Below are 27,729 nucleotides of genomic sequence, written 5' to 3'. Positions count from 1 at the left end.
AGAATTTTCTAAATGAGGACTTTTAGCAAAAGAGCAGAAAAACAGCAGTCCTTTTTAATAAACAGCAATAGCTAAGCCAAATTATTTTCATATCCCTGTGTATATGGACCATATGAAACCATACACTTTTGTACAGAAACAATCTATGTAGTATAATAATCTAGATTTTAGAGGCATTTGTTAATCTCTCCGGTGCGGTGATTCTTGTGAAATCCATTTTTTTGAAGGATTATAATAGGCCGTGGTGGGTCATATATTCATTCTTTTTTCTTTTGCTCTATTTTCCGCCCTCCTGTTCCTTCCCACTCTGATCTGGTCTTTTATCATCAGGCTTCAGCTTTTTTCCTGTACAGAGAGATGATTAGGTCTGAGGTCTTTGTCTTTCATGCACTGTCCTATTGGAAGAATACTGCTGACTGAAAGGAATTAAACACCATGGTTACTAGATGTTGTTAAATTACATGGTCAGTATGTAATGGCCAACACTAGGTATTCAGTGGGCTTTGCTTTTTAGTTGTAGCAATTTTTACTGTGTATGTGCAGCCTTGAAGGAAGAGACAATGAATTGTTTTAATGATTTCTTTGTGGTAATTGCTTTTTGGGTAGTTCGCATTGAATAGCCCATTGACTGTCTCTTTCAGTTATTTGTGTACTTTTTTGAATATTTAATTATAGAATTGTAGATGGAAGAGAAATACTGGATTGTACTGCCTACCTCTAGGATAATTGATTGATTCAACAATATTTTTAAAACTGTATATTGTTTTAGATTATATTTAATGTTTAAAAGTCTTGCCTTAGGATCTTGTATCAGATATAAATACCAGTAATCTGTTTAAACAGAATGAGCAGAACAAGCTCCCCGTACCCCCTTTTTTTTTTCTTTTTTAAAATGAAAAAGGGCTCAGGAGTTCTGGAGGAAGGCATTTATTCTCCACAGAAAATAAGAGTACGGAAGTTATTTTTCTAAATTTAAAAACGAATGCAAGAAATCTTTCATTATACAGAGTCTACAAGCAGGTTTAAGGACACAAGTGGTCCTATTTTCAAGTTTAAGTGTTTCTTTTTACAGGCCATTCTTTAACATCACTTTAAAAAAAAAAAAGAAACTGTGGAAAAGAACAGACAGACTCTGTGAGAGGGTATAAGTATGAGAGGGCTAAGTAGCAAGGACAGGAATGATAACAACGAAGAAAAATGAATGGAATGGGCCAGAGCATGTGGCCCTATATGACATGATCCTCAGTGGTCAGCATGTACTAATATTTATCACACTGTAATAGCTGAATGGCTGAGCTCACCGTGTCAATAGAGGGAAGCAGGGAGGGAAGGCATGTGGGTGTGGGGAGGGATAGCTCAGTGATTTGAGCATTGGCCTGCTAAACCCAGGGTTGTGAGTTCAATCTTTGAAGGGGCCATTTAGGAAACTGGAATAAAAATCTGTCTGGGGATTGGTCCTGCTTTGAGCAGAGGGTTGGACTAGATGACCTCCTCAGGTCCCTTCCAACCCTAATATTCTATGATTTTATGATCATGAATTAAGGATTAGCTTCATTTGGATTTTAGAGTTTGAAGAAAAGAATAACACTTAAAATGTGTTCATAGAGAAGAGTTGGGTCAGGAATTAATAATGACTCAGAAGAGGGTCACTCGTGTGTGTGTGTGTGTGTGCGCAGACCACTTCTCACTCCATAACCCTTTGCAGGAGCTGCAGTCAACAAAGGCAATATATCTGACAAAAGCCAAAGCAAAAATCTCTCTCATGAAGGAAGAGGGCATTTTATGTGGAAAGCTTTCCATTGCGGAACCTTCTTTGATTATATATTGCAGCAGAACCTTAAATGTTCTAGGCTCTGTCTCAGAGCAGAGGAAGACAGTTCATGTAAGAAAGAGATTAAAAGCCAAAAGGGCAGAAAACAGATTGAGAGAAAACAGAAAGTGGTAAGGACCAAGTGTATATATACGTGTGCACACATCCATCCAAATATGGTGTGAGAGAACCTGAACCTAGAACTTTCAGGGCTGTAGTGGTCAGGACCAACCCCTTGAAGCAAATGCCGTATTTCATTTTGGAGCCAGTGAAGGTTGCGTATCAATTGTGTAATATGCCATTATGACAGCTGGGCACAATCCAGACTAATGAATAGCTGTGTCACCCCTGACCTGTAATCTGGGGTGCCCCTTATAATGCTTTGCTGCTGTAGCCTCCAACCTAGACGGCTCACAAACAGCCTCCAGCACGTAGTCACTTCCAGATATGGCTGTGTGCTGCAGCCAGCCATGTCTTGGCTCTTACCAGCCTTGGCTATGCTGTAAGGTGACCCCAACATACCCCCAGATCCAGCTGTTCCCCAGAAATGTATGTTCTGTGCTGCCCAGCTCTCTCCTGGACATTACAATATATTTAGTCCATTATACCTTTAAGGGAATACTATGCTATTTTATTATTTTAAATAGAGTACCTAGACACTCCAACTTAAACCCAATAGATTCAATAAAACAGTAAAACAAGTTGATTAACTATAACAAGACAGATTTTTAGTATAAGTAATGAGGCACAGAAGTCAGAAGTGGTTACAATAAAAATAAAATGGCTTTTTAGTGGTGAACTTGACAAAATGTATTAGATTCAAGCAAAGTTTCCCACCATATGCTCCAGCAGATTACTGACCAAACTCTCAGGTCAGGACCCCTCCTCCAGAGTCCAATGGCTGTTTCCTTTTGTCTTCACAGGTATAGAGAATAAGGTGGGAAGGGAGAGAGAGAGAGAGGGATCTCTTGGGCCATCTGCCCCCTCGTTTTATAGTCGTGTCCCCCCTCCGTTTCAGAAGCATTTCCACCTGGGAGCCAAGGGCAGAGGCAGTCTGGTGAAGAAGGGAAACTCCATGCAGTATTTTTGCTAAGATGTGCATTTTTTGTCCCTACCCCCTTCCTTGCAAAAAAATGGCCACTTAGCATGTCATGGTCCATCAGCCTTGTTGACACCTGGCTGAGGCGTCAGCTTGCCCTTTGTCTCTGAGGAACTGACTTAGCCCTCCCCAGACTTGTCTTGGAAACATGCTTATGTTCATAACTTTACATATAATTTTATGTGTATTTTGGCATGATATTGTTGTTCAGCAAATTGAATGTTTAAATATCTCACAAGCCACACCTTGTGTGACCCTCCTCTCCTCCACCCTCTTCCCACGAGACCTCCGCCACTCGCTGCATTTCTCCTCCACCCCCCTCCCCAGCAAGGCCCCCCTCCTTGTCATATCTTTCCTCTCCTCCATATGAGCGCCCTCCCACACACACCTTGGGAGAGGGAGGGGAGTAGAGGAGGGAACGTTGTGAGCAGTGGCTGCGGGGGCAGAGTGGGGGAGGGGGTGGGGCCCAGGGGAAGCTTCACCCACCACCCTTGCCTCTTCACCATGGCACCCCCCCCCCTCGACTATGGCGCCCTGGGCTGTTGTCCACCCCTAAGGTCAACTCCAGTTCTCCCTCCCGCTTTCACTACCACCACAGCTATTTCCCAGATTCTCCTTGCTTTAGGCATTCCTCCCTACCCAGCCACCCATGACAACCCTCCTAGGCTGCCCCAAGCATTGTCCGTTGCCTATACTAACAGATAGAAACTCAAATGTTGTGTTTCTAGGGCAAGCCATTTTAAAGTTTTGATTATCCACAAAAGTTAAGAAAATGTTAAATGAGAGAATCCCCCCTCTAACCATCATACCTTCTAAACACCTTGTCTGGTGTGCCTCAAGCTTTCTAGAAAAGTGACATTAAAATCTCACCCATGAAATTACAAGTGAATTTGTTTAGTTTTGGTGTAGGCCGGTATAATGGTGGTCAGAATCAGGGCCTGTAAGTAATGGAAGACTAGCTGCAACCAGACCTCTGGGAATGCTGTTGTCTCTAATACTGTTATAAACATTTCTATCTGCCTGAGCTCACATTTCATTTAACTGCAAATCAATGAGATGCTTTTTCCAAAAGGAAATTCTGAATGAATATTGTGAAATAATAAAGAGAAACTCAGACCTGTTTAGAAGCCCATTGGTAAATGTAATGGGCTGGGCTGAATTCATGGACTAGTTTGCTTACACCAGAGTAGACTTCTTTTAATACGCTTTTTCCATTTGTGAATTTATTACAGGCCTTCTCTTGCTAGGGAAGGGGAAAACCTACATTATATTTGTGTGATATTTTTATATATGGAAAGAGGAGATAAGAGCTGAGTGCAATGTATTTTAATCTCTTTGGTGCACAGTTACTCTGGTGCTCTGCATTATCATCTGATTATTTGATTTCAGGACCTGAAAAATCTACTCAGTACTACTAGCCTGAGTTCTTAAAAATCCATGAGTGTTACAAAGACCTTGAAGATCTCGCTTACATTGCAAATAAACAATTATGTACTGTTGTGTGCTGTATTGAACTATAACATTGTACCAGCAAATCTAATCAGAATAAAATAAACCCCAAATCCTCCAGCTGTCAGGCTGCCCCCTCCCCACTACTCCCTGGAAAATTAATGAAGCTGTAAATATTGCCAATGCCATGGCTATGGGAAATGGTAGGTATCAAACGTATATCTGAGTTTTTCATTTTCTCTCCAGTACTTGATAAATTTAGGGGGTACAAATGACTAATTATTTAAATTAGATCTTGTTGTAAAGAAATCCCACGGTGGATCTATGTGCTTTTCTGTTTCTTTCCACAAATGTCTTCATTTTCTTATTGAATTTTGATCAGTGTAAATAGTGATTTGCTAAACACTCTTCTGAAATATGCAATATTTAAGACAACAATGTGGATTTTGATTATTTTCTTCTTTCCTGCAGATGTTCTTGAAGGCTACAATGGAACAATTTTTGCTTATGGACAGACATCTTCAGGAAAAACACATACTATGGAGGTAAAGTAGCAGTATTTGATTGTAATTGAGTAGGAATTTGGGAATTAAATGGAATTGGTTGCTTCAGACAATCTGGATGCCTAGAAAAATGAATTGTACTTATGTGGCATACAAATGGCATGTAAGAAGACATACATATGTCTTGTTTATAATGCTTACAGAGATTTCCTCAGTGCAGAATTTTCTCAAGGGTTTTTATTGATAAGTAGCTGACATAAGGAACAAGTGCAAACTGCAGCTTCTCCAGATTGATCGTGTCAGGTTAGATGTATGTATTTTTAGAGGTTTGGAATGGGATTTGTTAATCACAAAACAAAAGCAATAATAAGGGTTTGTATACTCATCTTGAATGCGGCATTGTGAAAATTCATCCTTCAATTTTTGTTTTTCTCATTTGCAATCCTCTTATGGGAATTCTACTCACGCATGCTGCAGCGTAAAAAGCTGAGCATTTGAATCATTGCTCTTGAAGAGAGGAATGCAAGGCCAAAGGCTGAAGTCCTGAGTGTATCCGTGTTTCCAGCATAGCGAAGTATAATGTGGTCTGCAGCCTCACGGCATCGTACCCTTAACAAGGGGAAGGTACCCTACAAGCAGAGGCAGTTAGATGATATTTTGATCTCTTGATCTAATCCTCTGAATCTCTGCAAACATTTAATTGTGTGATGGGTTTACTTACACATGATGCAGTCTGAGTGTTGGGCTGAGATCTATCTCACAGCAAGAGCCTCTCAAAGTCAGTATATAAGAGGCTGGATAACTTTTTTCCAGCATATTTTCAGTTCAAGCTACAAACCGTAAATAGACGGCTGTGAAAGAAGCAGCTCCAACCAGGAAAGAAGTCTTACTCAAACTTGTTTAGCAGCATCAAGCAGATTTGCTGAATGATTAATACAAGTGACCTAATTAACCGAAAAGTATAGGGAGAAAGCCAGTAATATTTTCTTCAGCTTTTTAATTTTTTTGTTTTGTTTTCAGGTGCTTGTAGAATTGCTGTTTGTTTGCCACAACTGTTACTTTACAGAGGGATGTAATAACTGATAGTTCATGTCTAATTAAGTCTGCCCTTGCTTCCTTCTGTAAATTGACGGCTGGAGTGGGAGGGAAGAGGAAACATCAGCTCAATCCACACAGATGGTGGATTATTCAGTCATCCCACCAGCTCAGAATGTAATTGAATCAAAATGTCTGCAGGGCTTGAGCTGGTGCTTTCACGTACTATGAGGAAGGATTTCTTCAAGTCAATTTATATTCAGAATTACAGACTCTGATAAGGAAAACTGCCTGCTGTGGAAAAAGGAGTATTTTCTTTTTTTTTAATTAAAAAAAAATTAATAAAGCCACCTGTCACATTTAGAGAGGAATCATGTCTGTTTTCAGCTTTAATCCCTCTTTTTAGCTCAACATTCTCTTGTAATGCCATTACAATACTTTAAAGGGGGAAATACATAAGCTGATCTAAAATAGAAGAAATATTAAATCCTTAAGGTGAGGCTTTTATGGTGGATTTTCTGTAATATATGTGAAGTACATTTCAGTGTTGCACTTAAGAGGACAAAGGAGCTCTGATAAACCCATGTCTTGCATTTATAACTTGTATAGGGAAGCCTGAGAGAGCCACATTGAACTAGATAAGACTCGTATCAATCTGCATGTGTAGGGAGGTACCTTTTCTTTTGTCCACTAATCTCACATAAGCTTATATTCAATTGATTCATATGGGCTTTGAGCTAAAGCTCGACTCTTCAGAAGCAAGTCTGCCATAGGTCCTCGTTATTGTGTCAACTGCCTGAAATAAGAGCACTGTCTCAGATTTACAGTTCACTAGCTGCTGCTTGTCTCCCATGTTAAAATGTGGGAAATAATGTTCTTATTAAAATGAAGGGTTTTAATGAGCAAAGCATTGCTGTTTTGGTGTGTTCACTGGCAGCACTGTCAGGATGGCAGCAGTAGAACTTTCCTCTAAACCATTCTTGAGGTTACAACTGGAACAAAGAGAGTTTTGTAGCTTTAACTTCTGTGTGACTTAGGCCACTTTGGTTTCTCTTGCCTTCCAACATTGATGTGAACTTTTTTTTTTTATTCTATTCCAGTGGAACCTGCTTCAGTGAACTCTGATTTTAGTGAAACTCGATTTATAGTGAAATAGAATAAAATTTCCTCCTCTTAAAGTGCATCACAATGTGCAAATGTTAATAAATCCAACTATGCTGAGCCTCTTGAAAAAAGTATTTCTGTGCAGCAGGAGGGAAAATGTTGTTGTCTTTGTGAGCATGATATTACTTCCATTGAAGAAAGTTCCTATTGACCTCAATAGAAACAGGGCCTGGCCTTAGGAGAGGATTACAAAGTGTATTCTGGGTGTTCAATTTGCATGCACACTTCATTTAACTTTTTTCATATAGACCCTTTGTTTTCATGGACTGGCCTATGTACATAAGGAGAGGGTGAAGCATGAGAGCTTGTCATAAACAGATAGCTAAGGATTAATTTCTCTTTCACCTATAAAAGGGTTAACAAACAGTGACCTGAAACACCTGACCAGAGGACCAATCAGGAAACAAGACTTTTTCAAATCTGGTGGAGGGAAGCCTTTGTTTGTGGGTTTGGGGTTTGGCTTTGTTCTCTCTGGGTCCTGGACGGGACTAGAGGTGCAACCAGGTTTCTGCCAGTCTCCCTGCTACAGTCTCTTATCTATTCAGAATTGTGAGTAAGAAAAGGTGGTCATAGTCTTTTAAGTTGTTGTTTTTTTTTTCATTTACATATGTATACTTGCTGGAAGTAGGTTAAATTGTGTTTCTGCTGGAGAAAGTTTCTTTCTATTGTCTAACAAAAAACCCCTGTTACTTAATGGCCCTTGCCTGAGGCCATATTTATGCACAGCCAGACCGAAGCAAGGAAAAAAAAATTCTCTGGTTGTAGGTTTAAAAAAAAAAACCCTTTCCCTCTGCTTATAACCGGCTAGCAGAGAAACAAATTAATAATCTTACTGGCTTTTGGATTCTTATCTTTCCAACACACTGCACACCATGTCAAGTATAATTCCCAAATCTGGACCTTAGCGTCCAAAATATGGATACTAGCATGAATTCCCCTAAGCTTAATTACCGGCTTAGATCTGTTGCGCTGCCACCAATCAGGAATATTTTTAGGGCCTGATACCCTCTGGTCCCCCCAAAACCTTCCCTGGGGACCCCAAGACCCAGATTCCCTGAGTCTCACAACAGAAGGGAATAAACCATTCCCTTCCCCCTCTCCTCTTCCTCCCAGCTCCTTCCTGCCCTGGGAACACTAGGAGATTGCCTGATTCAACTTTTTGAATCACCACACCGAGAGGAGTGTTACCTTCCCCCTCACCCAGAGGCAATACAAGCTGCGTGAATATAACACAAAGAGAAAATCTATCCTTCTCTTCTCCCCACCAATTCCCTTGAACCTTAACTAGGAGAAAAAAATTTAAACAGATCTTAAAAGCAAAACTTTTAATAAGAAAGAAAGAAAAAGTAAAAGGTTTATCTCTGCACTTTAGATAGTAAACAGTTACAGGGTCTTTCAACTTATAAACAATAGAAAGAAACTTTCTCCAGCAGAAACACAATTTAAGCTACTTCCAGCAAGTACACATATGTAAATGAAAAAAAAACAACTTAAAAGACTATGACCGCCTTTTCTTACTCACAATTCTGAATAGATAAGAGACTGTAGCAGGGAGATTGGCAGAAACCTGGTTGCACCTCTAGTCCCGTCCAGGACCCAGAGAGAACAAAGCCAAACCCACAAACAAAGGCTTCCCTCCACGAGATTTGAAAAAGTCTTGTTTCCTGACTGGTCCTCTGGTCAGGTGTTTCAGGTCACTGTTTGTTAACCCTTTTATAGGTGAAAGAGACATTAACCCTTAGCTATCTGTTTATGACAGAGCTCATTAAGGAAAGGAGAACTTTTTATTTTATGTTTTTATATTGTCATTTATTTGGGGTGTATGTAAGATATTCTCTTCCCATTAGAGAAAGCACACTCCAAGCAGTGCTATAGGGCAGGTGTGTTAGCAAAACTGGTTGCAGACTGATCCAAAGGGCAGGAGTTAATGGCACTAAAGTTATACTGCAGTGCCAGTTCAGTAATAGCATGTCTTAATGGCACGGACATAGGCAATGAGGCATGAGCCCTTTGGTGGCAAGGTAAAGCATGGATCATCTCCACTCCCTCCCCCCAACCTCCAAAATAATCAGGGATTCAGAAAATATTTTTAATTTAATATATCACCTCTATTTTCCTTCTCACTGACTGCAGTGAGCCACTGTACTGAGCGATGCAGGGTTCATTCTTTGAGGAGCTGAATGGGTTGCCATACATATAGGCTTGTCAGAATTTGATTTTTTCCCCATCAGATAATGCCAACATCTATTTTGAGCATTTCTACTTGCATTGATTAAAATTTTCAGTTGTGTGAAATTATGAGGTTTAAGGTTTTTTTTAATTTATATTGATTTAAACGTTCCAAGTTGCAGGAAATTGAGGAGATGAGACAGTTATTTAATGACAGATATTGAGATTCAAAAAGTGTAAACTTTATGATCATTAAATCACAAATTGTCAATATATACAGAGTAAATATAATTAAATCAAACACCAAGTTGTCAGGCAGCATTTTTCTTAGCTTGCCTATCTGTAAATTTTAATTGTCGATAGAAATAGTTTTACAGTGGTTTGTATTTGTATGGTGAAATTGTTTACTAACATTTACCAGTAAAAATCTAATTCTTCCAAGCCAAACTATATAGTGGTTAACATTAACTTTGTATAAATACCAAAACATATACACATTTTAACATTAATTGAATATTCATGGTCTAAATATAGCTGAGTTCTGCTTTTGTAGGAAGGGACATGTAGCAGTATAATTGATTCTATTTTTCCCTGGGATCTGTAATTCAAGGGCAGAAAACTAGTGGATATTTTGAACAAAACCCTTGAGATAGACAACTATATATAGAACGTACCAGTTTTCATGTTTGATTTGTCATACTGGCTTAATGTTTATAAGATGACTTTCACTCCACCTGCTCCAGTGTATTTAAATGCAGCAAGTTGTGTCTACAGGGACTGTATCTGAAAACAGTAATAGCTGACTGATTGGTAGGACAGTTGTATATGACAGATCACTAAGATCCAGAAATTTTTACATTATATAAGAAGCTATATAACTAGTCTGTAAATTCACAGTCTTTTCTTCCTAACTTGCTCTGATTTTTGTATGTGTTAGTTTTACAGTTGGAAATGGGTTTTACTCATAGAAATGACTACTGACTATATTTTTAAAATGATTTCTCATGATTCATCGCAACATAGATATCTACCGAATTTTTAAAAGTAGTAATATGATACTGAAATCAACATCTTCTCTGATGTTGACTATTTTTATTAGTGATGTTAACACTTTTATGGGAGTTTGTTTTTGCAGGCCATATCTTTCTTGAGTCCATATGTTTCAATAATATTTCATAATCATTGGAAAAAATCCTTTCTATTGTATCATCAGGCCCTTTGTTTAACTATGTGTGAATGTACATGACTGCACAAAGTGTGAGATCTTTTTCTGCTGTATTCATAGAAAGATTTTGTTTCAAGCTCTCATAATTCACTTTTAAGGTTGACTCATCTGTATAAAAGAAAGCAACTGAGAGATGTCATGCAGTTAGGGAAACTGTTTTTACTTAATATTTGGAGCTGCTTGATAGGGCATAGGAAGCTGGCTGTGTCCACTAAGAGAATGATCCCGTTTGCAAGACTCTGCATCTTGGCATCTGGCCTGACAAAATCAAGCCACAGTGTAACCAAAATACCCTCCTTCCCAGATCTCCTTTTTAGCTACCTGCACCAGTAAAGTGGTAGAATAGAGTCTGATGAATGCAGCTTCAGGAGGTTTTTCTTTTCTGCAGGTTTCCATACATCTCAATTTAACCAGGACGACCGTTCCATATTTTCTGAGTGGGTTTTGTTTGTGTGTTTTCTCCGAGTTAAATCGGAGTTGGACGGTGTGATTGGCAGTAGGAGAGCGTTCTGCACAGAATGCCAGCAACTGACAAAACTAATGGGCACTTTGTAAAGTGAAGAGTGCTAACACATTGAGTCACTCTGCCACCTTTTAATGTGTGTATTACATGAGGCAAATCCCTAGAGAGCAGGGGATGTGTTCAGAGGTGCCCATTATGTGAAGGTTTGTTTGAGGAAGGCCTTCTCTATTCTGACACACAAACAACCCTTTCCAAGTTATAGTTTGCCATTGTATCTTTAGGGGAAGCTGCACGACCATCAGCTAATGGGAATAATTCCAAGAATTGCACATGACATCTTTGATCACATCTATTCCATGGATGAAAACCTGGAGTTTCACATAAAGGTAAATGCAAAATGACATGTTATGTAATGGGTCAGATGGAAGACAATGAGCTGGATGGTAAAACTCAATCTTGTTACAAAATGTAACCTTTCACTGCAGGATTTTTCATTTTCCTTAGGTGATTCAAAAACCCATTAATATAAAATAAGTTTTTGTACAGGAAACCAATATAGTTGTGTCTGCTGTAGTTCGGCTACGGAAAATATCCTTGCTGAGATTTTTTCTTTTTGTATTTATACTATTACAGAGATCTGAAAGAATGTACTGTTTTTTTCTATATTGCTTCCCTAACTTAAATACATGGAGTTTCAGATCAGCCCTTGTTATTGGTTATTAATAATTTGATATGCGTGGCACTTTAGTGGGAGACTATAGAGCAGGGGTGGGCAAACTACAGGCGGCTTTCGGCCCATCAGACCTTTTAATCTGGCCCTTGAGCTCCTGCCGGGGAGCAGGGTTGGGGGCTTGCCCCACTCTGCACGTGCCGTGGCTCCACGCAGCTCCTAGAACGAGTGGCATGTCCTCCATAAACATAGGAGCAGCCAGGGGTCTCCGCACGCTGCCCCCACCCAAGCGTCGGCTCTGCAGCTCCCATTAGCCGAGAACCATGGCCTAAATTTGTGATCCAAGTTACCCAGTAATGTCAGTAATTACTTGTAAAAAAACGTATTAAACAGATTGATGGTGTCAATTAGAGTGCCAGCCTGAAAAATGAGGAGAATGGGGCTTGAGTAACCTAAAGTTTGCTCCCATCTCTGCCACTGATTGGAGCAAGTAGTTTAAGCTTTGTGTGCTTCCATTTCCCTTTTTCTAAAATGGGGATTCTTTGAGGTTCTCTGATTATAGGTGTTATACAATAACAAATTATCAGTATTTATTTATTTCTACATGGGATAAGTGAATGGTTTGAGGCATGAGGCTTCACGGTCTTTGAAAAGCATGGAACCATAGTCATCTCTCCTTACTCAGGCAAAACTCCTCTGACTGTTGACTGCAGAAGGGAGTGCTGTAACATGGCCCACAGTGACTAATGTGTATGTGTGTATATAAACAGGTATCTTCTTGTTACTCCCAGACACTTAAAGCCATGACACTAAATTTCAGTTTTAAAACCTGTTTGTTTGTTATAACAATCTCTTCTTGAAATGTGTCTAGAAGGCAATTTAGTTTAAATACTGGGGCAGTTAGTTGGGTTAGAGTCACTTGCATGCCACAGTGATAGCACAGTATGAAATATGGGTAGAATCCCTGTAGCTTTGGGTGCAACTGCATTAACAAAATGTAGACCTGTGGTTAATCATTGGTGATTCTCCCTCCGTGGTAGCAATGATGAACATGCTAGCATGGAGTGGGCTAGGTGCTTAAAGCATTTGTGACTTATGGGTTTGAATATTGCTAGTGTTGGCAAAGCCTTAGAGCAAGTGGGTTGGACAGAATTTCGAATGGCCTAGAATGGAATCTTCCAATGGCTGTTAATATCAGAAATGTGTTTTAAAATGTATGCAGTAAGCTGGTTTCATTAAATAATAAGAATTATTCCATTAAAACCTTTTACCCAATAATGCAACTGTGCTGACTGTTCTGCCTGAACAGCTAATATTTTGAAAGAGATTTAATTTTAAAAATTAATGAGATCTGCAATAAAAAGACCCTAACAGAATGGATTTGTAGTGTATTATCCAGTCAAACAGAGTAAATAAGGAGGCACGTTCTGAAAACTTCACATTTGGTTTAATGGCTTATCAACCATAGAACATGGAGTTTAATGTGCAGCTGCTGACAAAATAAACAGGAAATACTGAACTGGGCTTTTTGACAAATTGTTTCAAACAAAAAAACTTCAACCAGCTCAGTTGTTTATGATGAAATCTGTTTGTTGTTTTTTCTTCAGTTTTTCACCTCTTGACTTGAATGTGTAAGTCTGACAATGTTGGTGTCCAGGAGGAGACTGTAACTGAGACCTGTGAGCTTTGTTCATGTCCTCTCCTGTAATGAATGATGGCATATCTTCTAGACTTCTTTCTTGCCAATCATTGCCTTATTAAATCTCATCTACCTACTAGTGACATCTGTTTACCCATTTTAGCCTTTGGCGTGAACGCTAGGAAAACAAAGATTTTGTTCCATTACAAATGTAATGGAGCTGACCTACAATAGATATCATTACATGTCAAAATAAGTTGACAATATAAAGTTATACCTTAATTGCCTATAGCACCTATACTGTAGCACTGCTACAGTAAATGATAAAGAAACTTTTGTCACACTAAAACAAATTGGCAACAGAGTTATGAGTGTAGCTTGTATTTTCCTTAAAATAAAATTATGCAGATAAAACAGAGCTTAACTGTACAAATACTCATTCACTGGACAAAACTTAATCCAGATACTAGTAGCCACAACTCCATTAACTTAAATGGGGTTTTGCTTGTTTATGCCAATGCCGAGTTAGCCCTTTGTTTTGAGGTTTTTGTACATTGTCTCTCCCAATTTTTATTTTTATTTTTAAAAAAGCATTGTTTCTCTTTAGCTCACTCCTCCTTTTGGTACTGATTCAGAAAGCGCTTACGCAAGTGCTTAACTTTAAGAATAGTCTTAACTTGGATTAACTAGTTTAATACAGATGATGTACTAAACCTGCTCAGTGTCTTCTTGTAAGGTACATCAGAATAGCTTTTACAAATGTCAAAGTGGTACCTTTGCGACAAATGCTAAGGTTACATTTGAGCTTGTTAATTTTCTGCTATCTCAATTTCCATTTTCAATTCTTCCTGTCTCAAGAGACTTTGTGAAAGAAAAGAACGAAGGTAGATATAGTCACCTTATTTTGTTGATGGACCAGTGTGAAATTACCCTTCACTGGGTAGTGCTGGATACCTTTTTAGCTGAGTCATTTGCCTCCTCTTATTTTCATAGATATGACAGTGCAAGTAAAGAAGAACATTTTTGAGTCAGTGCTATAAATCTAAAACAAATACTTGTTTTGCACTAGGTTTCTTACTTTGAAATTTACATGGACAAAATAAGGGACTTACTTGATGGTAAGTAACAGCATGCTTTTTTGTTCCCCATTGGCTGAGTTGTGGGGAGTTCGGGGAATACATTTCTTTCCTGTTTTTTATTGATTCAGTGCCATCATATTGAAAAGCTTGAATTAAATTTACAGCTGAAAGACTGAATTTCTAAATTTTATTTAAACTGGTTTAGGTTATCTGATTATCTGGCTCTTATTTTATGGTATTAGAAGAGGCATTTGAATTGTTGAGACACTGTGCGCCACACCTTTTCTGTGTAAATAAGAATGCTTCAGTGGTGTACAAAATCCAAGTGCCAGAGGTGCATTTGTGTCCAGCATAGCTTGCTTATAAGCTACAGACTTCTGAGATTTTGTACTTTCTTGCCAACCAGACTACTTCTGAGTCCTGAAAACTAACATTATTTTCATGCATGCTGTACATGAAAACCTCATGACTTACAGCCAGTTTGCAACTGAAATGCAGACTTTATACAGTATGTCTCAGAAGTTAGGTTAGATTTACATAGTTAAATTTTACCCCAAAGTATGAGACTAGACCAAGCTCTAATCAGTGTTTTACTATGTTTCTGTTGGTTAGAAGAGCTTGGAAACATTAAAAAAAAAAAAAAAAAAAAAAAAAGATTGTTTCAACTGTAGTTCCAGCCTGAACATATTCAATTAGTCTGGAGATGAGGGTTGGTTGTGAACTGTAATCTTAACACAAGAGCAGTGAAGTTGATTGGAACTCTATTAAGCCTTTGAAATATTTGATTTTGTTCAGGAAATCCAAGTTGGTTTCATGTTTCTACAATACATGTTTATATTGACTGGAGCGTGCAACAAAAGCTCTCAGCCATAAAAATCATTTTAGATAAAAAGCCCACCCCTGAAATTAAGGGTAACTTTTTAAAAGTAAGGAACAGGAAAAAAATACCCTCATTCTGAATTTGAGTTTTTAATGAGTTATAGTGTGTTCAAATTCTACTTTTGTCATTCCTCCAATTGACAGACTTTGTAAGTGAAATACTCCTAAGACATGTCATCTTTCTTCTAGTGTCAAAGACGAACCTTGCGGTACATGAAGATAAAAACAGAGTTCCATATGTAAAGGTATAAGGAAGACTTTCAGATGTTTGATTTGGTTCATTTTCCCCTTCTCCCCACCCCATGGGTCCTTAAACCAGCTTCGACTTTTATGTGGGGATTTCCATTTGCACCTTCCTTAACATGCAGTTTGTGTGTGGGGGGAAAAAAATGAGGAGTCTGGTGGCGCCTTAAAGACTAACCGATTTATTTGGGCATAAGCTTTTGTGGGTAAAAAACTCACTTCTTCAGATCCAGAAGTGGTTTTTTTACCCCCGAAAGCTTATGCCCAAATAAATGGGTTAGTCTGCAAGGTGCCACCAGACTCCTCATTGTTTTTGTGGATACAGACAAACACAGCTGTCCCTATGACACTGTACATGTGGAGGCAATAGAATTTACAGAATAAAAACCCTGAACATGTAGGCAAATGTGAGGAAAATAATCTAGAAGAATTTAGAGGTTCTAACAGAAGTTATTTGATACTTCAGCATTTTCTGATTGTATAAAATCCTCTTATTTGGAGTGTTTGATTTGATTGATCCTTTAATACAATCTGAGAGTAGAATCTTCTCAAGTTACCCCTCCATGAACCCTACTGAAGTCAATTTGAGGGCAGATTTTGGCCATATCTCTCTTAAATGTTCATATCGGATATTTATTTTTGCCTGAGAGAGATGAACATTTTACATTACTATGAAAAGATGCAAAGACACATTTTCTATACTTCTAAATACTGAATGTACGTGTTTCTAGGGCTGCACAGAGAGGTTTGTCTCTAGTCCTGAAGAAGTTATGGATGTCATTGATGAAGGGAAAGCAAACCGCCATGTAGCTGTTACAAGTAAGTGATCCCAAAGAAGTATATAAAGAAACAATAGCGCTTAGTATCTATATTTTGTGTCTTGCTTAGATTAGGAAATAACACCCCAATCCATCAAAGCAGGTGGATAATTCTATTGAAGTAAATGGGATTACTCGAGTCCTTACAATTAAGCATGTGTTTAAGTACTTTACTTACTAACTCACTCTCAGGTACCAGTATGCTAGAACAGTTGGTGAATGTTGACTTTTTAATGATGACCTGTGATGTGAGAAGATCTTTTAACTTTGGCCCAATAAATGACTCTTGGAGACCTTTAAAAACCAAGTGCAAATAGACATTTAGGGCTCGTCCAGCTCCGACTATAACAATTTGAAAACTCCTATTGACTTCAATGGACGCTGAATTGGTACCTCAGTTTAACATGGATTGCATACACTGCAATTTCTTGACATAGGCATTGTGAGATTCCTTACATTTTTAGCAGCGATGTATACTATTGTGTAAGTGTGCCAGGAAAGGTATAACTTTTTAAAGAATGGCTTGTGATACTGTTTTCAAAATAATATGGAGACTATTTTTTAGATAATCTTAAAACATAAAAAGATTTTAAAATACTATTTTGCAATATTTATTTTAGCAGACAAAAGTTATAGAATGAAAAGTTATGAAATATTGTCAAGCTAGTGGGTTTTTTTAAATCACTGTTAATTGCTGTTTTGTATTGTGGGTGACTGTTGTGTAGACAGTCTGTTAGTGTTGACTTTAGTTATGATGTGTGTTTCATTAAGAAAATGAGCAGAGGATGGATGCACTAACTACATATAGCTCACTATAGTTTATTTATTCTGTCAGTCATTATTGAATAAAATGTGACAAATTATACCTGAAAAATAATTTCCAAGCTTATATTGGGGAAAATAAGTAATTTCCCTTTTGAGCAAGGGATTTCTATTAAATTGTAATTTAAATCAGTCCAAATTTATAATGCTAGATTTCATAACTTCAGCTCTAAAATGTTTTAGCTTGTCCACAGTTTACTGCTGTTCAATAAACCTCTGATATCTTGAAAATGTGAATGTAGGCATCTGGTGGGTTCCGGGCTGAGGGTTTTATTTTGTAAATTCTAGATTTTGTTTCATCTTCCCTCTATGCCCCGTGCTCATTTTGTGATTCGTTCTAGCTTTATGATTTATCCCTGTCTCAGTTTACTCATCTGTAAAGTAGAGGGAATACTTTCCTACCTAGCTGACGATGAGATTCTTAACATTCACAAAGTGCTTTGGGATACTAAGTGAACGGGGCTTCTGATCTGGGACTTCTTTGCAGGCATACATTTCATTTGCTACATACCAGATTTTTGAGACCTGAATATAACAAATAAGATTTTAAAAAGTGGAATTGTTTCCTATTCTGTCCTAAAATTCAAAATTCTGGAGGAATCAGTTGGTCACAACAACATATAAAGACAACAGAATGTTGTTTAAACAGACCTTCAAAATAATTCTGCTCTGTCTTTTGCTTTGTTTCCTTATCACACTGAAGCAATGGCCTGGACTGAGTTCCAGTAGCTGCAGAGTGAATAAATCTTTTACAACATGTATTTATTATTTTGTATTTTTACTGCATCCTTTACCAGATCTGTAACTATTGTCATGGTGCATTATACCTTGCTGGGCATGGTGATGAAAAAGACAGATATCATTGACCCAGTCCCCAGACTATAGCATAGACTGCCTTTGATGCAACTAGTGAGTTTGGCACAGACAAATCTCATTACTCAAGTATATTTGGAAACTTCTCCCCTAAAAAAGCAAATGACTACCTCCTAGCCAATTCTGGCAGTTCTTTCTGAATCCTTGTTGTTCTTCAGTTTGCTGTTACTCAGTGGATAATACCATTCTCCCCTACACTCTCACCTCCTTCCATTTCTAAAGTACTGTGCTCTTCTGGTTTTCCTTTTCCTTTCTTACCACACCTAAAAAACTTCTATAGAACAGCTTCTCTTTCTTCCTTTCCTTTTTTTAACTTGGTTCTCTCAGAGTAGTCTATGCTCCTATGTTTCTACTACTTTCTTTAGACTAGACACCCAAATCTACTCTTAACTTCATGTCCAGCCCCACACCAAGGTGTAGAAGTCCAGACAGGAATCAGCCAGAGAACAAACTAGTGCCTGGGTTGAAGGTAGGGAGAGGAAGAGGAAAACTCTGGGAATGTTGTAGAGAAAGTGAGGGGAGAAGGAGAGTGGAACTGAAGTGAACACACAGATTGCAAGCTTGGGAGAGCAAAAAGATGGTAGTGAGGTCAGTGGTGATAGAGAAGGGTGGGTGGAGGGAAAGGAGGTGGTTACTTGTCTGACATCTTGGATATCTCACTACTACCTCCAACACAATGTGGTTAGATCCAAGCTTATGTTGTATGGAAACTTGCACTGTGCCTGACCATGCTGTACCTATTGTGTGGATAATTGAGAATGCCAGGCCTATGGGCTTTCACTCTGACACAAAAGCAACAAAAATCACTTTAAATTTCCCATACAAATCCTCATGTGCATTTCTGATGAACACCATGGCAACAATTACATCCAGACCCATTCCAACTCAAATGCTTTATGACTTGCATCATAATTCTCGAAAACACTTGTACTCCACACCTTAACAAACTTCCTTCCCATTCCACTATTCCGTAGTCATTCTCTTGTTACAGTACTATTTTTTTAATAATGTATTTTCTAGCCTGTGTGTGCGCGTGCAGGGCAATTGTCATGTTCCGGGGATGCAGTGCAGACCAGCAAGAGGCTGTGTCACCATCTGCCCCACAACTGTGGGTGCCTCACAATGCTTTGCTATTGTAGCTTCCAACTAGGCCTGCTCACAAACAACCTAACAACATGCAGGCCAAACCCTGAATGTCTGTGTACATCTACACCCCTCGTCCAGCAACTCCAACCCCAGAAGCTTGTCAGTCAAACTCTGTCTTCTGCCAGCCTGGATTACTACTTACAGGGTGATCCCAAAACACTCCAAGTTCCAGATTTTTCCAAAAACATGTTCTGCACTGTCCAGCCCTTTCCTGGACAGGTTAGATATTAAAGTTCTGTTGCCCTTGCTAAAGGGTCAGTATTCAACAGTTTGCAGCTCTATTTGGTAACTGGGTTAGTTTAGATTAAAAATAAGACACATTTATTTAACTACAAAGAGAAGCTCTGAGTACAAGTATAAGGTATTAAAGTTAGAAATGGTTATAAAAAATAAAGATACAACACCTCCTACTACCTGAAACTTAACAAGCTAGACTTGGTTTAAGGTAAAATCTTTACTACATGTTCCCAGTAATCAAATTCTCATGTCAGGATCAGTCAGTCCCAAAATCCAAGAGCTAGTTCCTTTGTCATCTTATGTGAGAAGAGAGCAAGAGCTTGGGATGTTTTTGACCCTCACTTTTATAGTCCAGTCACCCTTTGAAATTCATTTTCCTGAGGATTACTCCTAGATAAAATTCATTCCAGCTGTGAAAAAAGAAATATGAAGTCTCTTGGAGAAAGAGGTTCTGTGTTTGCTAAAATGCAGGTAGATCTGTTCCTGCTCCCTTTCATTGCCAAAGAATGGCCACTTGACTGGTGATTTCCAGTCCGCTTTGATGACACCTGACTAGAGACATCATCTTGTCGTTTGTTTACCCCCTCCTCAGACTTGTCTGGTAAACAAACTGAAATTATGACTTCAGTGTATGTTCATAACTCTTAATATGCATCTCATACATAGATTACACAAGAAGATTGATCATCAGTGTGGTGGTAGTTTTTAAATGATATCTGACAAGGCATATTTTGCATAGAGATTATTATAATAATGTGTAGGGTGTGAATATACAGGGGTGCTTTTGATCACAGGAATATCATCTGTAATCTGCTTTGTACTCCTAAATCTCTTGGGTTTTCATTGACTTTTTATTTTAATGAAAACAAATTAGGATTCTCAGTTTAGGCCCAAAGTGTATGCTGTTTAAGAAAAATTATTTGAGGGTCCTTGCAAAGAAATGCTTCACATTTTCCACCCCATCCCCCCCAGGATCATGTCACTTGTCATGAATGTAGCTAATTTTTTAGTCACGTGGGTGGAAAATAAAAGCTCATTCTAGACAGCATAAATGTTCATCACTACTCTTGAGGGGCAACTGCTTTCAGAAGGGTTCAAGAAGTTGTCTGAAATTTATGCTTCTGAACAGATTGTGTGGAGCTTCTGTGCTTATTGACTGGTCACAGGCCAACTATGATAGAATGAAATAAGAACATATATTGGCAGATTTATAAAATCTCTACAAATAGGAGTGTTAAACAAAACTATTAAAAGTATTATCTCTTTATAGATATGAATGAACACAGTTCTAGAAGCCACAGTATCTTCCTGATTAATATTAAACAAGAGAATGTAGAAACTGAAAAGAAACTCAGTGGAAAGCTTTATCTAGTGGACTTGGCTGGAAGTGAGAAGGTAATGAGTACGTTTTTGTCAGTAATTTTTACCGGCTTAGAAGTATTATTGTATTCCTAAATTGAGTGTGTTTTGGTGCCACTTTAATCTATGGATGTAGCTTATGCAATTTCTGGAACCAAACGTAGCATATCTTTATTATTTATTTATTAATTAAATAGAAGTCTAGTATGTAGAAAAGAATATTGGCTCACACTTAATCTGTGACATGTTTGGAGTTCAAGATGGGAGAAAGCAATAGGTCAGTAGTACTGACTAGAACGAAATGCAAAACACAGTATTTGTAGTTGGTTGTTAATTTGTAATGGAGTAAATTGCAACAACATAATTTTCATATACATTGACACATTCTGTATCGGAGCGTGTATCTTCACGTTTGCTGTAATGGAAGACTGGTTTTGTTCACTAGCATCTAGAGAAAGCTGTTAAGAGCAAGAGTATAGACTTTCCACCATTTTTTTTGGTGTGTGTGTGTGTGTGTGTGTGGAGTTTTAATTCAGACATATCCCATTTCCAGTGCTTCAGTTTTTTAGCATATTAGGGTGTTGAGACATTAGTGTTTAATACAGTTGGTATAGCTGAAGGCTGCATGTATGTTATTGAGACTCCCTGTATAACACTAATGGCATAAGCTATTTTTGCTTTCATTTGGATACAGAAAAAATGTTAAGCAGAATGAAATTTGTGTCTCTTTACTCAGAAGAGTGAGCCCAAACAGAATTACAATGGAACAAATCTCCATTTTGTTGCCCAGAATTGATCTGACCATCAAAGAAAATGTTCTTAACATGAAGTCAAACAGAATGTCTGGCTGTAAATAAATAGTAATAAAAAATTCCTTGGTTAGATCAATTACTTCAGATCTAATTTAGGACTCTGTTGCATTTCCCCATGATCTCCACCCACACACTTTGCACTAAGTATTTGAGAAATAATCAAACTTAAATAGTATAGATGGCTCTTCCATAATGGTAATAGACTTTATTTTTCTCTCTTTAGAGACAAATGCATAAAATAAAATGTTGTGTTGCAGTATATTGTGTGGTTGGTAAAATAGCCTTCTTCATATATTGGTTGATAATTCCATTGAAGATTGCCTTTACATTGTGGCAGCAAAAAGCACTTTCACTTAAAATGAATTCTTGCATACTTTTTTTTATGTCTATTAGAAAATTCAGAATATTGTTATAGCAGTTTGGAAAATGTGTTCCCAGTTAGCTTCCCTTCATCCTTAAATTCACAGATTTGAGACTTGTTGGGAGCATTCAGAAGAAAACCTGAAATTATGCAGCCTCTCAGTAGGCTAGCCTGTTCATAGGTGGGCAATTTTTTCACTTGTCCGTGAGGTAGCATCCATTTCCCAGGCTGGATGCAGAAGTAATATCAGGCATATATTGTACCTTCAGCAGTACAATTAAAAGAAATATATGGCCTGATCCTACACTTCTTAAAATTTCCATTGAACTGGTCAAGTAAGGACCCACCCATAGACTGTGTTCCTATTTTGAGGGAAGAGAACCAAGAGAAAGATGGAAAATGCCATTAAATAGACTTTCTCTAAGATGCTTTAAAAGTATTAGATACATTTTTAAATAACTTCTTTAGTTTGAGGATAACGTTTTTTCTCTTCCAAGGTTCTGTAACTTTTTTCCGTTGTCTCTTCCTGTATCGTAATGTTGTTTGCACAAGCTCTCATTGAGAGTGTAGTCTGAATTATTTCTGTTATCTGATAGGTCAGCAAAACTGGAGCAGAGGGCTCTGTTCTTGATGAAGCTAAAAATATCAATAAGTCTTTGTCTGCTCTGGGCAACGTGATCTCAGCCTTGGCAGAGGGAACTGTAAGTAATCCTTTTTACTTTTTGTGCTACTAAATAATAATAATAATAATAATAAGCTATGTTTGTCAGTCAGCTTTCTTTGCCATGGATACATAAAATAAGCTGACATCTCCACTTAGAAATGAGAGAGGGAAATATTAGCTTTGAACTGTAAACTAATGTAACACTGTCTTTTCCTATTTAATCTAGAAAGTATAATGAAAACTAACTCCTAATGACTACCAGTTGAGCTATTAGGAGGCACAACACATTTTAGTAGAATTAAAACAAGTATACCTGTGTCACACGTTGTAACTCAGTAAAGTCTAATTCGTTGGCACATCATGCTCTTTCTAATGTGCCTATTAAAAATATTGTTTGAAAAGTAATTTGTCTGTCTTTCAATTAGAAAACCCATGTTCCATACCGAGACAGCAAAATGACCCGAATTCTTCAAGACTCCCTAGGTGGGAACTGCAGAACTACCATTGTTATCTGCTGTTCTCCCTCCATCTTCAATGAAGCAGAAACCAAGTCTACCCTAATGTTTGGACAAAGGTGAGTCCCAGCATTGGCCTGGACATTGTTTCTTCTGTTTGCTCTGGCAGCATTTTCTGAATCAGCTGAACTGCAGAGTGTTTAGAAGAGAACTGTGTTAGGCGGACATCCGTTTTTAATGGAGGCTGCAGTTTCTGTACAAACTACAGTTAAAATGTTTTAGTTTGTCCTGAAGGATGCTACAGAAATACAAATAGTATGGTTGTTCCTTGGATTATAAGAAAAAATAAATGTTACGATGGCAGGAAACTACACTAGTCAAGAGTTCAAAGCCAATTCTTGTTCTTGGAAGGACTAAGCACAGTAGCATCGCTTCAGAATGTTGTGGAAATGGCAACAGCGCTGTGTTTTTCATCCCCGAGCTAACTAAGTAGCCAACTTCTGGTTTCGCTTTATCTGGGAAGCTTTCACTTGAGGTACTTTTGAAGCTTCTAAGGTTTAGTTTTCCCTTGAGTGACACGTTGATGTACGTGGTGGGACTGCAAAGGAAGCATTTTCTGATGCCTCTTAGGAGGAGTATAATGTGGATTTGTGTGTACTGTCTATTTCAGTAGGTTTATGCATAAATAGGATCTTGCCACTTTTAAAGATCTCTGGAGAGGAAGGCAAGGATGAAAATGGTCAGAATGAAAAATTTGTGTCACTCTGGTCCACAGGAAAAAGTTCTGTGAAGTCCATGGTGGGAGTTTGTATTAAAAAAAAAAAAAAAAAAAGCCAGACTCATTGAATAATTTAGTGTTTTTATTATAATCTATGGAGTCTTTGATACACTACACAAAACAAGTAATTTCCAAAAGTATGACTGATATACAAAACAATATGTGCTAATAATTGCTCTTTGCAATATAATGTACTTAACTATTTGTATAATATATTGGGTTATGTTTCCTGAGGTGCACAATTTGCAACAAAACCCACCCTTCTGAAGGAGCATTTTATATGGGATGGTAGAAGAATGTGGAAATTTTTACCTGGCAAAGCTTTATTCATTATGGCCCCATTCCAGCTTCTGTTAAAGTTAATAGGAGTTTTACCATTGACTTCAGTGGGAGAAGAATGGGATCTGTGTTTCTTAATCGGTGCCTGATGGTGATGCCTTCTTTGCATATAGACAGAAAGGGGCATAAAGACTGCAATATATCGGGAGGGGGGCAGGTGAGGGGGCAAAGGAGAAGGTGAAAAGGCTCAACTGCATGCACCCTTCTATGCATTTGGAGCTTTGCTGTGTGGGGCAGTTAGTGGGTGGAGCCAGAGGTGACAGTGAGTGGAGCCGTTCTGCAGCACTCTCCCCTTATGGACATTCTGATACTACTCCAGTATTAACTTGCCCTTGGCATCTGCTAGGACCCAGCCAGGGCAGTTAGGACCCAGACGTGGCAAAACAGAAACAAGCTATGGAAAGCGTGACTGACTTACGTGAGTTCTGCTGCCACTGGAGAAGGGTCTTTGTCCCCTTCCTGCTCTGTGGCACCATAAACTGCTCACTTTGAATAGGTGCATGTGGAAGAACTCCCCAGGGAAAATTTTATAGGGGCTTTCGTTCTGGGCTTTTGGTGGGAATGGAACATCTGGCCCATTGTAGTTATGACAAAATTATAATTCAAAAATCACTATAAAATGGAGCAATAGTCAGTTCTATGCTTAGACTGAGGGATTATTATTAAAGATTTTATTGTTCATTAATTTTGTTTTCATTTAAATGTGTATCATCATGCAAAAATAAATTGCATTTCTTGGAGATATTTTGCTCCTTATTGATACGTGATAACTGAGTAGTGAAACTGAGTGAATGCAAATATTAGGATGCAATAATAGCAATGTTTTTATAATTATTATGTAATAGATCAGTAGTTGTGGCTTATTGGCTTGCATACTGCCCGCTGTTAGAGGTTGGAAGCAGGGGGTTACTGTTAAATAGTATGATGGGGTCACATTGCTGTCATCTTTATATCTGTAATTTTTTCACTTTGAATTCAGTTCATTCTGGTGAATGGTTTACCTCCTCATAACATAACAAAATAAATAGTCCCTATTGTGCCAGTCCCATCTGTCTGAATAAATTGCTTGTCCCTGGTCCTTTTTGGATAGAGCCTCAATCCGGTGAAGCAGTTAAATAGGTACTTAACTTGAAGCCTGTGAGTAAATGCTTCAGTGGATTGGGGCCTAGATGAGGTTAACACTGAGCTGCCTGTTTGTACAGATAAAGGTCAGAACACACCAAGTTGGACACCAAAGAATTTTGCAGTTCAGTTTAGGTGAATATAGATTAACATATTTTTAAAGCTGTAAGAACGTGAAAGCTACTTTCCCTTCATAAGCATGTATTAATCCCCTCTAACATTACTGGAAGTGATTTTCACATTCATTTCCAGTAATGTTAGAGGGGATTAATTACATTGTGTGTAGATAGTGCCATATATGTATCAAAACCTCATTTTATACAGCCGTAGTGAAGTGCATTGAACATCGATAGTCCAGTTTCTGTTTTTGGATTTTCATCTCTCTGGGATTCAAAAATGAAGCTTCTGTTCAGAAGGCAAATCCATTTTTAGAAACTGTCTGACTCAGAACAGTTTGGCTAACGAGAGCCTTGATTGCTGCTGCATGAATAATAGACGCAGTGCTGTGAGTTTGTTTCACTTACTATGTCATCTGTAAAACTAGAAATAACAAAGTTCCATGCTAAAAATGCTAAGTATTTTTCTAGGAGGAGAAAAGCAATTTTATCTCAAGATATATTTTATTTTTTGTCATGTATAATGTTTCTTATTGTTGGGAGACTAACAGGATACTCCATTGTTATAATCAGTGGTGATGTAGCTCTGTTGATCCCAGGATTTTTTTCATCTCACCCCAATGACTGGAGAGAGCTGTCCCATCAACATAATAAAACCACCCCCTGTCATGGTATGACCCCCATTCTGAACCTTAGCGTCCAAAAGATGGGGTGCCAGCATGAATTCCTCTAAGCTTATTTACCAGCTTAGATCTGATAGGCTGCCACCAACCAGGACTTGCAGTGCCTGGTACACTCTGGTCCCCCCAAAACCTTCCCAGGGGACCCCAAGACCCAGACCCTCTGGATCTCACAACAAAGGGAAATAAACCATTCCCCCCTCCTTTCTTCCTCCCAGATACTCCCCTCCCTGGGTTACACTGGGAGATCCTGGATTCACCTCCTTGAATCCTAAAACAGAGAGGAATGTCACCTTCCCCCCTCCTCTTTTCCCCTCACCAAGAGGCAATACAGATTCAAGCTCCGTGAATCTAAAACAAAGAGGAAATTCACCTTCCTCCCCCTCCTCTGTCCTGGAGAGAGAGAGAGAGTGACTAGCACAGAGAGAAATCAGGTTTTTCCTCCCCCCTTCTCTCCTTCCTCCCACCAGTTCCCCTGGTGAGTACAGACCCCCACCCCTTGGGTCTCACACAAGAAAACCAAAAAATCAAGCAGGTTCTTAAAAGAAAAAGCTTTTAATTAAAGAAAGAAAAAAGTAAAAATTGTCTCTGTAAAATCAAGTTGGGAAATGTTACAGGGTCTGTTAGCTTCATTTAGACCAGGGGGATCTTCCCTCCCAGCCTAAGTATATAAGTACAAGAAACAGAGAGAAAATCTTTCCAGCAAAATACACATTTGCAAATAGAGAAAACAATCAAAAGACTAAAACCGCCTTTCTAATTTTGTACTTACTAAATGTGAACAGAAGATTAGAGAGCCTGTATGTACATCTGGTCACTCTCAGAACCCAGAGAGAACAACAGACAAACAAACAACACAACACAAAGACTTCCCTCCACCGAGATTTGAAAGTATTTTGTCTCCTGATTGGTCGTCTGGTCAGGTGTTCCAGGTTCACTGTTTGTTAACCCTTTACAGGTAAAAGAGACATTAACCCTTAACTATCTGTTTATGACACGCCCCAACTAGCAGCGGTAGCTAGGTCAGCGAGAGAAGCTCTCCTGCCTATATATCGCTGTGCACACTACCACTTATGTGGGAAAACTTTTATGTCGCTCAGGGGTGTGGTTTTTTCACACCCTTGAGCGACATAAAAGTTTTTTCCACATAAGTGGTAGTGTAGACATGGCCCTTCTCTGTCCTGATACACTATGACAGCTAACTGCCCCCACCTCAGTCATGCATAAGTGAACTAAAACAGGAGCTATAGTGTCCCTAATGCAGAGCAGTTCACTGTGAACAATAAGACACAAGTGTGATGTTTGTTGCTGTATTGTGTTAAGATAACTGGACAGAAGGAGCTTTACCCTGCATGTGGCGCTATTCTCTAAGGCTTTTCTAGAAAGGAAATGAATATTAATATTTACAGTGAACATTTTCTATCCCTATCCTTCAGCCACCAAGGAAACCGGAAAGAGAACACTTCTTTTGGTTGTGCATCTTTTTCCTCCAGTAGGGCTATTTGCAGATTAGGCTATGGATAAGATTTAAATATTAAGGGAAAATTGCTGAATGGATTATGGATTATCATAATTTTCACGTTTCCTTCCTGAGTGTCCTCCAGGCCTTGCTTAGATCCTTGATGAAGCCGCATTTTCCCACCTTTAAAACATTTTACATTAAGTGGTTAAGTTTTCCAGGATTAAAGGTCATCTACTTAGATCCATCTTACAATACTGA

At 38.4% G+C, this 27,729-nt stretch overlaps 1 protein-coding gene across 3 annotated transcripts in view; it reads left to right on the top strand.

The window, feature by feature from the left end:
* Window positions 1-27,729, top strand: part of KIF5C (kinesin family member 5C) — a 124,539-nt gene that overhangs the window by 43,678 nt on the left and 53,132 nt on the right. For all 3 annotated transcript variants that reach the window (XR_007776471.1, XM_050969219.1, XM_050969218.1), the window contains exons 3-10: window positions 4,830-4,903; window positions 11,199-11,303; window positions 14,296-14,344; window positions 15,374-15,429; window positions 16,159-16,246; window positions 20,594-20,718; window positions 22,452-22,556; window positions 22,945-23,093. Coding sequence is in view for 2 of the 3 variants with exons in the window: in XM_050969219.1 (XP_050825176.1) it covers window positions 4,830-4,903; window positions 11,199-11,303; window positions 14,296-14,344; window positions 15,374-15,429; window positions 16,159-16,246; window positions 20,594-20,718; window positions 22,452-22,556; window positions 22,945-23,093 (751 nt within the window). In the remaining variant the exon portion in view is untranslated. The remainder of the gene's footprint in view (window positions 1-4,829; window positions 4,904-11,198; window positions 11,304-14,295; window positions 14,345-15,373; window positions 15,430-16,158; window positions 16,247-20,593; window positions 20,719-22,451; window positions 22,557-22,944; window positions 23,094-27,729) is intronic.

The sequence above is a fragment of the Gopherus flavomarginatus genome, chromosome 10 (genome assembly GCF_025201925.1).
Source record: "Gopherus flavomarginatus isolate rGopFla2 chromosome 10, rGopFla2.mat.asm, whole genome shotgun sequence".
NCBI classification, from domain to species: domain Eukaryota; kingdom Metazoa; phylum Chordata; order Testudines; family Testudinidae; genus Gopherus; species Gopherus flavomarginatus.
This window is presented reverse-complemented; position numbering and strand designations above follow the sequence as displayed.